The sequence below is a fragment of the Caloenas nicobarica genome, chromosome 36 (assembly GCF_036013445.1).
Source record: "Caloenas nicobarica isolate bCalNic1 chromosome 36, bCalNic1.hap1, whole genome shotgun sequence".
Classification (NCBI taxonomy): domain Eukaryota; kingdom Metazoa; phylum Chordata; class Aves; order Columbiformes; family Columbidae; genus Caloenas; species Caloenas nicobarica.
The window spans coordinates 311,206-324,993 of NC_088280.1; the positions used below are offsets into that span (position 1 = coordinate 311,206).

The 13,788-nt window shown below is 54.8% G+C and overlaps 1 protein-coding gene across 9 annotated transcripts in view; it reads left to right on the forward strand.

Annotated features, from left to right (window-relative positions):
- The window catches only part of DNM2 (dynamin 2), a 29,349-nt gene extending 19,108 nt beyond the window's left edge, over positions 1 to 10,241 (forward strand). For 6 of the 9 annotated variants that reach the window (XM_065654884.1, XM_065654886.1, XM_065654887.1 and 3 more), the window contains 6 exons: positions 3,204 to 3,313; positions 4,026 to 4,137; positions 5,053 to 5,217; positions 5,990 to 6,222; positions 7,850 to 8,104; positions 8,947 to 10,241. In XM_065654884.1, the coding sequence (XP_065510956.1) occupies positions 3,204 to 3,313; positions 4,026 to 4,137; positions 5,053 to 5,217; positions 5,990 to 6,222; positions 7,850 to 8,104; positions 8,947 to 9,016 (945 nt within the window). In that variant the 3' untranslated portion in view covers positions 9,017 to 10,241. The remainder of the gene's footprint in view (positions 1 to 3,203; positions 3,314 to 4,025; positions 4,138 to 5,052; positions 5,218 to 5,989; positions 6,223 to 7,849; positions 8,105 to 8,946) is intronic. The other 3 variants (XM_065654885.1, XM_065654888.1, XM_065654892.1) reach the window with 1 other exon arrangement.
- Positions 10,242 to 13,788: the final 3,547 nt, after the last annotated feature.

The window sequence follows — 13,788 nt, forward strand, 5'->3', positions numbered from 1 at the left end:
GACATTTGGGGGGGGACACAGAATTTTGGGGGGTTTTCTGCCATTTCTGGGCTTTGGCTGAGAGAATCCTGGGGTCGGGGGGTCAGAATTAGCGCCCGGGGTTAATTAGTGTGTGGGGCTCTGTCCCCCCCCACCCAGCGAATTCCTCCCTGTGATTGTGTAAATACTGATAAGCTGGGACTAAACACCCTTAAACTGGGACTAAGACACCCCTAAACCGGGACTAAACACTGATAAACCGGGACTAAACAGTGATAAACCGGGATTAAGACACCCCTAAACTGGGACTATCACCCCTAAACTGGGACTAAACACTGATAAACCGGGACTAAACAGTGATAAACCGGGATTAAGACACCCCTAAACTGGGACTATCACCCCTAAACTGGGACTAAACACTGATAAACCGGGACTAAACAGTGATAAACCGGGATTAAGACACCCCTAAACTGGGACTATCACCCCTAAACTGGGACTAAACACTGATAAACTGGGACTAAGACACCCCTAAGCGGGGACTAATGACCCTTAAACTGGGACTAAGACACCCCTAAACTGGGACTAGACACGCTTAAACTGGGACTAAACACCCCTAAGCTGGGACTAATGCACCCTAAACTGGGACTAAACACCCTTAAACTGGGACTAAGACCCCCCTAAACTGGGACTAAACACTGATAAACCGGGACTAAACACCCCTAAACTGGGAACAAGCAGCTGCCCGGCCCCCCCTCTTTTTGGGGGGGGGTCTTTGTGTCACATCCCTGTTGTCCCCCCCGCCCCCCCGGCAAAGATTCGGGGGCCCCATCCCAGCCGCCCCCCCAACTCAGGTTCCCAGTTGAACCAGTAAAGCCAGAGGATGGAAACTGGTTCACGGCGGGGGGCTGGATTTGCCGTCAGAAAAATGAGACGCGAACACAAAGTTTTATTTGATTTCCCGACGGCCTTTTGTTCATCCTGCAAAAATGAACGTGTGTCCCCCCCCCAGTGTCACCCCCCGGCCCTTTTGGATGGTAAATGAACCTAAAAAAGAAGGAAAAACGTTGAGTTGATCGACGCCCCCCCCGACGGCTGGTAATGAGAACCAGGCGGGTGTGATGAATGGGGCTCTGTGTGCAGCTTCCCTGCCTCCCCAGCCCCAAAATCCCCCTTTTTACCCCAAAATAAACCCTCGGGAGCAGCTAAAGCAGCACCCCGGGCTTTGAGGGGGGTCCCAAAGACAATAACCCCCCCCAAAACCTTAAAAATCTGTTCAGTCGCCCCAAAAAAAGGGTTGAAACTGGATTTGTTTGCACCACAAGGGCGATAAACCCCCCCAAAAAGTACAAATGGGAGCAAAAAAAAACCCCAAATCTATTTAATCTGCGCAAAAAAAGGGTTGAAACTGGGTTTGCAAAGGGAATAGACGCCCCCAAATCAGAGCAAACCCCCCAAATCAGAGCAAACCCCCCAAATCACAGCAAACCCCCCAAATCTGTTGAATGTCCCCCCAGAAAGGACTGAGTCGGAGCAAAAAAAAACCCCCAAATCTCTTTAATCTCCCCCAAAAAAAGGCCGGACCCGGGTTCGCTCGCCCCCCAACACCAAAAACCCCCCGAATCTGAGCAAAAAATCCCAAACCTATTTAATTTCCCCAAGGAAAAGAGCAGAAAAAACCCCCAAAATCCATTGAAACTCCGCAAAAAAGGGCGGTTTGCGTCCCCCCCCTTACCTTGCTGGGCTTTACTGGGCTTTACTGGGCCGGTGCTGGGCCAAACCCGATCTAACCAATGTGCAGACTACTGTACAACGTTAAACCCTCCTGAACAGGTAGTCTGAACACTGGGCAGGCTGGGCTGGAGTCTCGGCCGCGCCGTCCTCGTCCCCTCCTCAATTTCTCCCCATTTTCCCCCAAAAAATTGCGCATAAATCCGGCGTTGGACTCCGGCTCGGCGCCCGGCGCGAGGAAACTCGCTTTGTCTCCCGTCTGACGTGGCAAAGTCGCTCCGGAGCGGAAAAAAAAAGCGGATTTTCTTTTTTTTTTTTTTTTTTTTTGCGCAGGAAATCATGAGTTTGGGGGGGGGGGGAGTTCGTGGCCTCTCGACAAAAGGCGAACGTCGCGGTTTCTTTTTTTTTTTTGGGACCATCTGGAGACAAAGCGGAGGCTGAAGCGGCTTTAAGCAGTTCCAGATGTTGGGATTTGGGAGCGGGAGGCCCTGGGTGCGGGGGGGGGACGTTCCTGGGGTCCTTTGTCCCTCTTTGGGGTGGTTTTTTTGGAAATTTAGGCAGGTTTTTGGAAATTTGGGGAGGCTTTTAAATTTGGTGGAGGCTTTTGGAAATTCGGGGAAGTTTGGTTTGAAATTTAGGGAGGGGTTCTGGAAATTTAGAGGAGGTTTTTGGAAGCTCAGGGAGGTTTTTGGGAAATTTAGGGAGGTTTTTGGAAATTTGGGGAGGTTTTTATTTTTCGATTTGGTGGAGGCTTTTGGAAATTCAAGGAGTTTTGGTTTGAAATTTAGGGAGGGGTTTTGGAAATTTAGAGGAGGTTTTTGGAAATTTAGGGAAGGAGTTTGCAAACCCAGGGGGTTCTTTTGGAAATTTAGGAGAGTTTGTTTTGGAAACTCCGGGAGGTTTGTGGAAATTTCGGGAGGTTTTTGGGAATTCAGGGAAGTTTTTTTGAAATTTGGGGAGGTTTTTTGGAAATTTGGGGAGTTGGTTTGGAAATTCGGGGAGTTTTTTGGGAAATTTAGGGAGGGTTTTGGAAACTCAGGGAGGTTTTTGGAAATTCAGGGAGGTTTGTGGAAATCCAGAGAGGTTTATGGACATTTAGAGGATGTTCTTTTGAAATTTGGGCAGGTTTTTGGGAATTCAGGGAGGGTTTTGGAAATTCAGGAGCGGTTTTAGGAAATTTAGGTCAGTTTGGGGGAATATGGGGGAGGCTTTTGGAAATTCAGGCTGGGTTTGGGGAATTCAGGGTTTTGGACACACGGAGAAGGTTTTAGGAAATTTAGGTCCGTTTTTTTTTTTTTAAAATTTCGGGCGTTTTTTTGGAAATTTCACGCTGCCAAAAGGGATTCCCGGTTGGTTCTCGCGCCGGAGCTGCAATTCCGGGGGAGAGTCTGAGGTTGCTCCGTTCGGAGCTTCATTACCGGCTGGTTCATTACCGTTAATTACCGTTAATTCCCGCCGTTCTGGCTCTCATCCTGCCGCCTTCTCCCCGTTTCCAGGAAAAGGAGAAGAAATACATGTTGCCTCTGGATAATTTGAAGATCCGGGATGTGGAGAAGGGCTTCATGTCCAACAAACACGTCTTCGCCATCTTCAACACGGAGCAGAGGTTGGATTTTCGGGGACCCCCCCCCAAAACCTCGGGGTTTCGCCCCCCCCGCTCGCAGTCGATGGTTTTACCCTTTTCTGCCCCGCCCGGATCACAAACCGCAGAGGGTTTTATATATAAATGTGGTTTTGGGGGGGCGAATGTTGCACTTTTGGTCAGAAATTCCCTCCCCGTGTCCCCAGTTTTTGTCCCGGGGGGGACGGGAGCGCTCGGAGGTGGTTGAACCCCCCCACTCGCTTTTCTTCCTCCTTTTCTCCTCCTCAACCCCTCAGAATTTTTGTATTAATATATTATATAGAAAACGTCACCATTCGGGGGTTTTCTCCCCCTCCCCCAGAATCAATCACCCGTAGTCTATATTCCAGTTTTTAAAGCTTTTCGGGGGAAAATTGATCTCCGGAAAATTAAAAAAAAAAAAAAATGACGGGACTGCAGGAAGCGATTTGCTAATTAACATTAACTGGGTGTCGCCCCCCTCCTTTCCCCCCCAGTGCGGTGACCTCAGGTATTTTTGTCACTCCCAAAACCGGGAGAAAAACACCTGGAAAAGTGGGTGCTGGGGGGGGGACAACACCGGGGTGTTGTCACCGTGGGGAACAGGACGGAGCCCCCGCGGTGGGGATTTTGGGGGGATCCAGATAATCCTGGGGGGGGGGGGGTTGCGTCCCCAGGGTGTCCCCTGGGGTCCCCAAAGCCGCTCTCGCCCCCCCAGGAACGTGTACAAGGACCTGCGGCAGATCGAGCTGGCGTGCGACTCGCAGGAGGACGTGGACAGCTGGAAAGCCTCGTTCCTCCGCGCCGGCGTCTACCCCGAAAAAGACCAAGTAAATCCAAACGGCGACCCCCCCGCGCCGGCCCGGACCCCCCCGGGGGCTCCGGCATCCACGTCCGGGGGCAGAAACCGTGGGTGGCGGGGCAAAAATAGGACGAGCTTCATTGCAAAAGTAGCAGCGCTGCTGAAAAATTATGAGCTCTGTTTAAAAGAAATAAAGTGTATTTCGAAAAATGAGCTCTGTTTCAAAAAATAATGAGGTCTATTTCAAAAATAATGAGGTCTATTTAAGAAAATAACTCTAAAAATAATGAACTCTATTTAAAAAAAACCCCTCTATTTTAAAAAAAACAACTCTATTTAAAAAACCCCTCTGTTTTAAAAAAAAAAACTCTATTTAAAACAAAACCCAACTCTATTTAAAAATAAAATGAATTCTATTTCAAAAAATTAAACCGTATTGCAAAAATATGAGCTCTTGCAAAAATGTGAGCTCTATTGCAAAAATCCTCTATTTCCAAAAGATAAACTCTGTTTGAAAAAAAACAACTCTAAAAGAAAAAAGAACTCTAAAAAAAAAAAAGAACTCTAAAAAAAAAAATGAACTCTAAAAAAAAAATGAACTCCGTTTCAAAAAAAATGAACTCTATTTTAAAAAGACGAACTCTATTTCAAAAAAATAAACTCTATTTCAAAAAGATAAACTCTATTTCCAAAGAATGGACTCTATTTAAAAAAGGTAAACTCTGTTGCAAAAAAATGAACTTTATTTCAAAAAGATAAACTCTATTTAAAAAACAAAACCCCTCTATTTCAACCAAGCAGGCTCTGTTTCAAACAAATAAGCTCCGTTTCAAACAGCATCCGCCTGGGATGGGAACAAGTGCGAGCGAGCGGGAGGAACTGTGCGTTCCTCCCGGATTTGCCCGATCCTGGCAAGAATGAGTGTTGGTTTTTCCCCGCGCAGACGGAGAACGAGGACGGGGCGCAGGAAAACACCTTCTCCATGGACCCGCAGCTGGAGCGGCAGGTGGAGACCATCCGCAACCTGGTGGATTCCTACGTGGGCATCATCAACAAATCCATCCGGGACCTCATGCCAAAGACCATCATGCACCTCATGATCAACAACGTGAGTTTCGGGGCCCAGCGACGCCATTTGACCAACTCGCGATGCTTCGTTTTGACGTCCAACCGTTGCCACCGGCACTAAAACGTCCCCAAGAGCCTCCTCCGTTCACCCCTCCGGGGATGGCGGCTCCAGCCCTGCCCTGGGCAGCCTGTTCCAACGCCCCACAGCCCTTTGGGGAAGAAATCACCCCAAATTTCCACCCTCAGCCTCCTTCTCCAGCCCCTTCCCCAGCTCCGTTCCCTCCTCTGAACTCGCTGCAGCTCCTCAAGGTTTTTCTTGGCGTGAGGTGATCCCAACAGCCCTGGGGCCGCCATGGGAGCCCTGAGGTGACTTTGTGTCCCTGGTGCTGCCATTTTGTGTTTGTTTTGAGGTGATTTTAGTGCCGTTTTGTGATTTGAGGTGATCTTGGTGCCCCTGGGGCCGCCATTTTGAGCCCTGAGGTGATTTTGGCGCCATTTGGAGCCCTGAGGGGATCTTGGTGCCCCTGGGGCAGATATTTTGTGTTTTGAGGTGATTTTGTGCCCCTGGTGCCACCAAGTTGAGCCCTGAGGTGATTTCGGTGCCGCCATTTTGAGCCCTGAGGTGATTTTTGTGCCCTTTTATGTTTTGAGGTGATTTTAGCGCCATTTTGAGCCCTGAGGTGATTCTGGTGCCGCCATTTTGGGCCCTGATCTGCGGGGCCCAAAACCACCCTCAAGATTCGCAGTTTGGCCGGGATTTCTTGTCTCAAAACTCTTTTTTTTTTTTTTTTTTTTTTAATTCCCTTTTCCAGACCAAGGACTTCATCCACTCGGAGCTCCTGGCCTACCTGTACTCCTCGGCCGACCAGAGCAGCCTGATGGAGGAGTCGGCGGAGCAGGCGCAGCGCCGCGACGAGATGCTGCGCATGTACCACGCGCTCAAGGAGGCCCTGAGCATCATCGGGGACATCAGCACCAGCACCGTCACCACGCCGGTGCCCCCGCCCGTGGACGACACCTGGCTGCAGCCCAGCGGCCCCCACAGGTACCCACGGGGGGAAAAAACCCGGTTACGCCACGTCCCAGGGCACTGACGCCACGTCCCACGGTATTGACACCATGTCCCAGGGTATTGACAGTACGTGCCAGGGCACTGACGCCACGTCCCACGGCATTGACACCACGTCCCAGGGCATTGACACCACGTCCCAGGGCACTGACGCCACGTCCCAGGGCACTGACGCCACGTCCCACGGCATTGACACCACGTCCCAGGGCATTGACACCACGTCCCAGGGTATTGACACCACGTCCCAGGGCACTGACGCCATGTCCCAGGGTATTGACAGTACGTCCCACGGCATTGACACCACGTCCCAGGGCACTGACGCCATGTCCCACAGCATTGACCCCATGTCCCACACCGTCTCCTGGAGGAGATAAGTGAGGTTTTATGGGATGAACGTGTCCCACAGCGTCTCCTGGAGGAGATAAATGAGGTTTTATGGGATGAACGTGTCCCACAGCGTCTCCTGGAGGAGATAAATGAGGTTTTATGGGATGAACGTGTCCCACAGCGTCTCCTGGAGGAGATAAATGAGGTTTTATGGGATGAACGTGTCCCACAGCGTCTCCTGGAGAAGCTGCAGCTCATGGAGCCTCTTTGCTTGGTAAAGAACTGGCTGGAGGGCCCAAAGGGTTGTGGTGAACGGAGCCAAACCCAGTTGGGGCTCAGTACTGGGGCCAGTTCTGTTTAATCTCTTTGGATGAGGAGATGGAGCGCACCCTCAGTTCACAGACAACACCAAGCTGGGTGGAGTGTTGATCCGCTGGAGGCTGGGAAGGATCTACAGAGGGATCCGGATTGATGGGCCGAGCCCAATGGTCTGAGGTTTAACAAAACCAAGTGCCGGGTCCTGAGCTTGGGTCACAACAACCCCACGAACACTCCGGGCTGGAAAAGGCCCTGGGGCTGTTGAGCAGGAGCCGGCGTGTGCCCAGGTGGCCAAAAAGGAATTATAGAAAACTGTTCCTGGCTTGTGTCAGGGAACGGTGTGGCCAGCGGGAGGGGAGAAGTGATTGTGCCACTGGGGAGGCCAAACCGCGAATCCTGGGGGCTCCAAATGGCGCCAGAATCACCTCAGGGGTCCAAATGGGGGAACCAGAATCAGCTCAGGGCTCCAAATGGCACCAGAATCACCTCAGGGCTCAAAATGGCAGCCCCAGGGGTACAAAATCACTTCAAAACACAAAATAGCACTAAAACCACCTCAAAACACAAAATGTTGGCCCCAGGGGCACCAGAATCACCTCAGGGCTCCGATGGCGGCCCCAGGGCTGTTGGGATCACCTCACGCCAAGAAAAACCTTGAGGAGCTGCAGCGAGTTCAGAGGAGGGAACGGAGCTGGGGAAGGGGCTGGAGAAGGAGGCTGAGGGTGGAAATTTGGGGTGATTTCTTCCCCAAAGGGCTGTGGGGCGTTGGAACAGGCTGCCCAGGGCAGTGCTGGAGCCGCCATCCCCGGAGGGGTTGCAAAGGCGTTCAGACGAGGTTTAGGGCCGTGGTTTAGTTGGGTTGTGGTCGGATCCATAGCCCGGGGGTCTCTCCCAACTGAAATGATTCAAACGGGGTGTTTTTGGGGCTGCGCTCACGGATTTTTCTCTCTCTCCACAGCCCCCCCCCACAGCGCAGAGCTCCCTCCATCATCCTCCCCCCGGGGCGGCCGCCGGCGGTTCGGGGGCCCACGCCGGGCCCCCCCCTCATCCCCATCCCGGCGGGGGGACCGTCCCCCTTCTCCGCTCCCCCCATCCCCTCGCGCCCCGGACCCCAAAACGTCTTCGCCGCCGCTCCCGACCCCTTCTCGGCCCCCCCGCAGATCCCGTCGCGCCCGGCGCGCGTCCCCCCCGGCATCCCGCCCGGCGTGCCCAGGTAAGACACCAACACCTGCGGCTTCGGGGGGGTCCTGTCCCCAGGGCCGCCCCCTCCGCTTGGCCTGAGCTTTGCTGACCCCCCCGAGGGCTCGAACCCCACGGTCAGGACCTGAAATTTCCCCAAACTCTTGGCTTTTTCTGCACCTCGGCCATTTTTTGCGCCTCGTTTTTCTCCCCCCCCCGCCCCACCCCTTTTTTTCCCTGCATCTTGCATTTTTTTAAATTTTAAGCGTTTTCCAAGTTGCGAGAGGCATTGTAGGACCGGTGTCTTTCCCTGTGCGGGACATCGGTCTGTTCATAGCCACTTTTTAAAGCAGTGCTTTTTTTTTGAAGAAAACAGTATAAAACGGTTTTTCCACGGCTCCCGTTTTTTCTGCACCTTGTTTTTCTGCAGCTCCTTTTTTTGCACCTCGTGGTTTTTCTGCACTTTGTGGTTTTTCTGCATCTTGTGGTTTTTCCGCAGCTCCCGTTTTTTCTGCACCTCATTTTTCTGCACCTCGTGTTTTTTCTGCACTTTGTGGTTTTTCTGCATCTCGCGGTTTTTCTGCACCTTGTGTTTTTTCTGCACTTTGCGGTTTTTCCGCAGCTCCTGATTTTCCCCCCCTTTTTTCCGCCACTTGTCACTTTTTTGCACCTCGTGCTCTTTCCACCCCCGTTTTTCCGCACTTTCTCCTTTTCCTTCACCTCCTTTTTGCAGTTTGCCATTTTACCGCTTCTCCCGTTTTTTCCGCCGCTCATTTTTTTGCACCTCGAATTTTTTCCGTGCCCGTTTTTTTATTTTTCCCCCGTCGTGGTTTTTTTGCGCCTCGTGGTTTCACTGTGTCCCGTTTGTCCCCCCAGCAGGAGACCCCCGGCCGCCCCGAACCGACCGACCATCATCCGCCCGGCCGAGCCCTCGCTCCTCGATTAATCTCGTTTTGAGGAGAAAAACGGGGAAAAAACCACCCGCCCCAGCGGCCCGCTGTGCAAAACCCACCGCTTTCGGTAAAAGAAAAAAACCACGCGCCGTTTGGGTAAAAAAAGTGCCGTTTTGGTAAAAAAAACCGCACCGTTCCGGCAGCGGGAGGGGGAAAAAAACCCCAAAAAAACCCCCCCACGTGCGGCCCGTCCCGCTCGGCCCCCCCCAGATCACAAACCGCAGAGGGTTTTATATATAAATGTGGTTTTGGGGGGGCGAATGTTGCACTTTTGGTCAGAAATTCCCTCCCCGTGTCCCCAGTTTTTGTCCCGGGGGGGACGGGAGCGCTCGGAGGTGGTTGAACCCCCCCCGCTCGCTTTTCTTCCTCCTTTTCTCCTCCTCAACCCCTCAGAATTTTTGTATTAATATATTATATAGAAAACGTCACCATTCGGGGGGTTTTCTCCCCCCCCAATCAATCGCTAATCTCACCCGTAGTCTATATTCCAGTTTTTAAAGCTTTTCAGGGGAAAATTGATCTCTGGAAAATTAAAAAAAAAAATATGACGGGACTGCAGGAAGCGATTTGCTAATTAACATTAATTGGGTGTCGCCCCCCCCTCCTCCCCCCCAGTGCGGTGACCTCAGGTATTTTTTTCACCCCCAAAACCGGGAGAAAAACTGGAAAAACACCCAGAAAAGTGGGTGCTGGGGGGGGGGACACACTGGGGTGGTGTCACCGCGGGGAACAGGACGGAGCCCCCGCGGTGGGGATTTTGGGGGGGTGCAAATAATCCGGGGGGGGTTGTGTTTGAGGGTTCGGTCCCCATGTCCCCAAGGTGTGTCCCCCCAACTCCAAGGCCTTAAACGACACCCGGTGCCTTCCCCAGGGCCCCCCCGGGCTGGGGCTGGAGCTAAGGTTGTAAATATTTTTACAAACTTATTAATTGTATAAAAAAATTTAATAAAAAATTAAAAAAAACTACAAACAAACAACAACCCCCCCCCAACCCGCACCCAAAATAATGTAGATTTTTAAACACCGACTCCAGCCCCCGCCCCCGCCCCCCCATTAATTAATCCATTAACGAGCCCGGCGCAACCCCGGGTTTTGGGGGGTTGGGGGGGCGGCTCTTCCCACCCTCCCCCCCAATTTGCCAACGTGTCAAGTGCCTCCGGTCTGCGCCCCATTAATGAACTAAAAAGCAAAAGATTAAAAAAATTAAAATAAAAAATAAAGGGAAAAAAAAATTAAAAATCTTCAGTGAAAGTCTTTGCGGGGGGGCAGATCGAGGGGGGTTTTGGGGGAAAAATGGGGTTTGGAGGTGTCCAAGGGGTTCGTGGGGCTCAAAAAGGGTCTTTTGGGGTCTCAAAAAGGGATTTTGGGGTCACAAAAAGGGATTTTTGCGGGTCTCAAAAAGGGGATTTTGGGGTCACAAAAAGGGGGGTTTTGGGTCACAAAAAAAGGACTTTTGGGTCCCAAAGGGGATTTTTGGGGTCTCGGAGTTTTTGGGGTGTCAAAAGGGGGTTCTGGGGTCTCAAAGGTACCTTTTGGGTCTCAAAAAGAGGTTTTTTGGCGTCTCAAAACGGGGATTTTGGGTCTTAAAGGGCATTTTAGGGCTCTTGGCAATTTTTAGGATCTGAAAATGGGGTTTTGGGTCTCAAAGTGACTTTTGGGTCTCAAAAGGGGGGTTTGGGGTCTCAAAATTGGGTTTTGGGGTCACAAAATGGGGGTTCTGGGTCCCAACGGGGCTCAGCCCCCCCCCAACCAGCCCAACCCCTCCCCAAAACCGTCCGCGCCGCTCGGGTGACCAAACCCGGGCGAATTCACCCCAATTCTCCTTTAATCCCGGAGGGTGTCACGCGTCCCCCCTTGTCCCCGCAGAGGCCACGTGACCCGGGCGCGGCCCCGGGCTCCGGTTCACGCTCCCGCGGCCCCGCAGGGACTCCTGGGGGTGTGGGACACAAAGGGGACGGTGACGAACCCGCCCCCCGGTTCCACTTTCCCCGTTACGGACCCACCTCAGGCCCCGCTCCCTCCGTTACCGGCCGCGACAAACCCGGCGCTCCCCGTACAGCCTCGCGCTTCCGGTACAAGCCCCGCCCTTCCGCCTCAGGCCACGCCCCCTCCGACAGGGCCCTAGCTTAGGCTCCGCCCCTCCGCTGCGGCAGGACCCCGGCGGAGGTTGGGGGGGTGACCGCTGCGAACGCCTGAGGCGGGAATCCCTTCCACGGGCATTCTCGGCGCTGATTGGCTCATCCCTCCCGGCGCCTTGTTTCTTAGCCTCTCATTGGTCAGCCCGGACCCAGGGCCCGCCCCCCTCGCGTGTTGCCTCAGCCCGTGAGGGGAGCGGGTCTCCCACAATGCACCGCGCTGGGGCCGGGGGCGCGTTTGGGGCCGATTTGGGGGAGACCCCGAGGCACAATTAGGCGGCTAATTGCAGATTTCCGCGGTCAAGTGCAGATTTAGGCTGTTAGCTGCACATCTGGGAGGTCCTGAGGAAGATTTGAGGGGTCCCTGGGGCAGATTGGGGGGTCCCTGGACAAATTTACCCGATTAGGCGCCGATTTGGGGACCCCCGAGGAAGATTTGGGGCAGGTTTGAGGGCGCTTGGGGCAGATTTAAGTATTTCGGTGCAGTTTTCTGGGGCCCCTGTGAGCAATGTCGGGGTGCGGACCCACCCACCAACACCCGTTTCCATCCGCTCGACGCCGCGGCTGCTCCAGGTGAGGCTCCCGTTGGGTGTCGCTGCCTCATTGCGCCCTTTTTCTTAATTACATCATCGTCCTAATTGGGGCACGACCCCCAGGAACTGGCTCCGGTGTCACAAGAGCTGCTTTCCCACCAGCCAGACCCTGTTATTGGGTTTTTGCGCAACAAGAGGGGATAAAACCGACACGGCCACTTGGTCATTTCCTTCCTGGGTGGTGAAACTTCGTTTTCAGCAAAATCCTTTTTTCTTCTTCTTTTTTTTTTTTTTTTTTTACTTTTACAGCCCACAGCGTCACCGCGGTGGGACCGGCGTCGATCCCGACCCCGGACGAATAAGAAGAGGAAAAGGAGGAAGATGCGGCTGGAGCTGCTTCTCGTCCTCCTCGCAGGTGCCTTCTCGCTGCTGCTTTTGGGGGGCTTGCCTGGATTTGGCTCAACTGGCGAATCCAGATCGTTGGGCTGAGCCCGATGGTCTGAGGTTTAACAAAACCCAAGCGCGGGGTCCTGCGCTTGGGTCACAGCAACCCCGTGAACGCTCCGTCACCAGAATGAGCTGGAGCGAGTTCAGAGGAGGGAACGGAGCTGGGGAAGGGGCTGGAGAAGGAGGCTGAGGGTGGAAATTTGGGGTGATTTCTTCCTCAAAGGGCTGTGGGGCGTTGGAACAGGCTGCCCAGGGCAGTGCTGGAGCCGCCATCCCCGGAGGGGTGAACAGAGGAGGCTCCTGGGGACGTTTTAGTGCCGGGGTTGGGTTATGGTTGGATTGATGATTTTAGGGTCTTTTTCACCCAAAACAATTCCGTGATTGATTCTCCGTCGCTTTTCCGCAGGCGCCGCTGCGTCCCCGTCGCTCCCGCCCCCCCTGGGGCTCCTCACCCGCCACAACCCCCCCACCATCACCTGTTTGTCCCCGCGCCGCTTCGCCGGCGCCGCCTTCGACCTGCTCGTTGCTGACACCCCGGTGCGCAGCGTTTTGGCCCCGCCGGGGCGGCACGAGGTTCAGTTCACCCTGGACGGCGCCGTCACCTCCCGGTGCTACCGGTGCCGCTACCACCACCACAACGGCAGCGCCTGGGAGACGTCGGCGCTGAGCACGGAGATCGCGGTGACCGGTGCGGTGCTGCGCCGAGCGGCGGGGCAGGGGGAACCGGTTCCTCCCGTTGACCCAAACGCGGTGTTTTTCCCCCCAGATTTGGGCGACGGCGGCTGCGACCTCCCCGTCACCCCCCCGCCTGCCCCCGACGCTCTGCGGCGAGGTAGCGGCACCGGCAACCCCCCCGGCACCGCGGCAGCGCCAGGGATGCGTCCGCGGTGACCCCTTTGCCGTCTCGTCTGTTCCAGATCGTTCCTGGATCGTCCCGGTTGCCGTTGGCGTGGCCGCGCTGGTGCTGCTGGTGCTGGTAGTGGCCGCAGTGGCCTGGCGAGGTGTGGGGGGGTCACTGGGGGGGCCAGGGGGTCATGGTTTGGGGGGGAACCGGGTTTACGGCGCCGCCAGGTCCCTGCCGGTGTCACCAGTAAAGAGGTGGGAGCGGCTGGAGCCGGCGCCTCCGCAGCAAAACCGTCCCCGGGACCCCCCCAGGACCCCCCAGAATCTCCTAGGACCGCCCCCAAAACTCCCCCAGGACCCCCCAAAATCCTCTGGGATACCCCCAGGGCCCCCCCAGACCCCCCCGGTGCCCCCAGCTGTGCTGCCACCTGTTTTCTCTCCCCAGGCTCCGCACGTCGTGCTGGACAGAATCGCGGGTCCCCCCCAGCGGTAAGGCCGGACCCTCCCAAAGCCCCCCCAAAACCACCTCCGGTGCCCCAAAACCGTCCCCGTTGTCCCCGGCAGAGTTTGGCTATGACAGCGGCGCCCGCGGCGTCACCGTGGTGAGCAGGGGGGTCCCCGTGCCCCAACCGGGGCTGGTTACGGCTTTGCCGGTTCACCCCCCAGCCAGAAGGGCCCCGGTGGCACCGGCACGGCCCCGGTGTCCCTGCCAGGGACCCCCCGGCGTCCCCCGCTCGGTGAAGGACCTTCCTCCTCCTCCTCCTCCTCGCCGGGCACCCCAAACCGCGGCGGCTGCGCCGGAGCCGG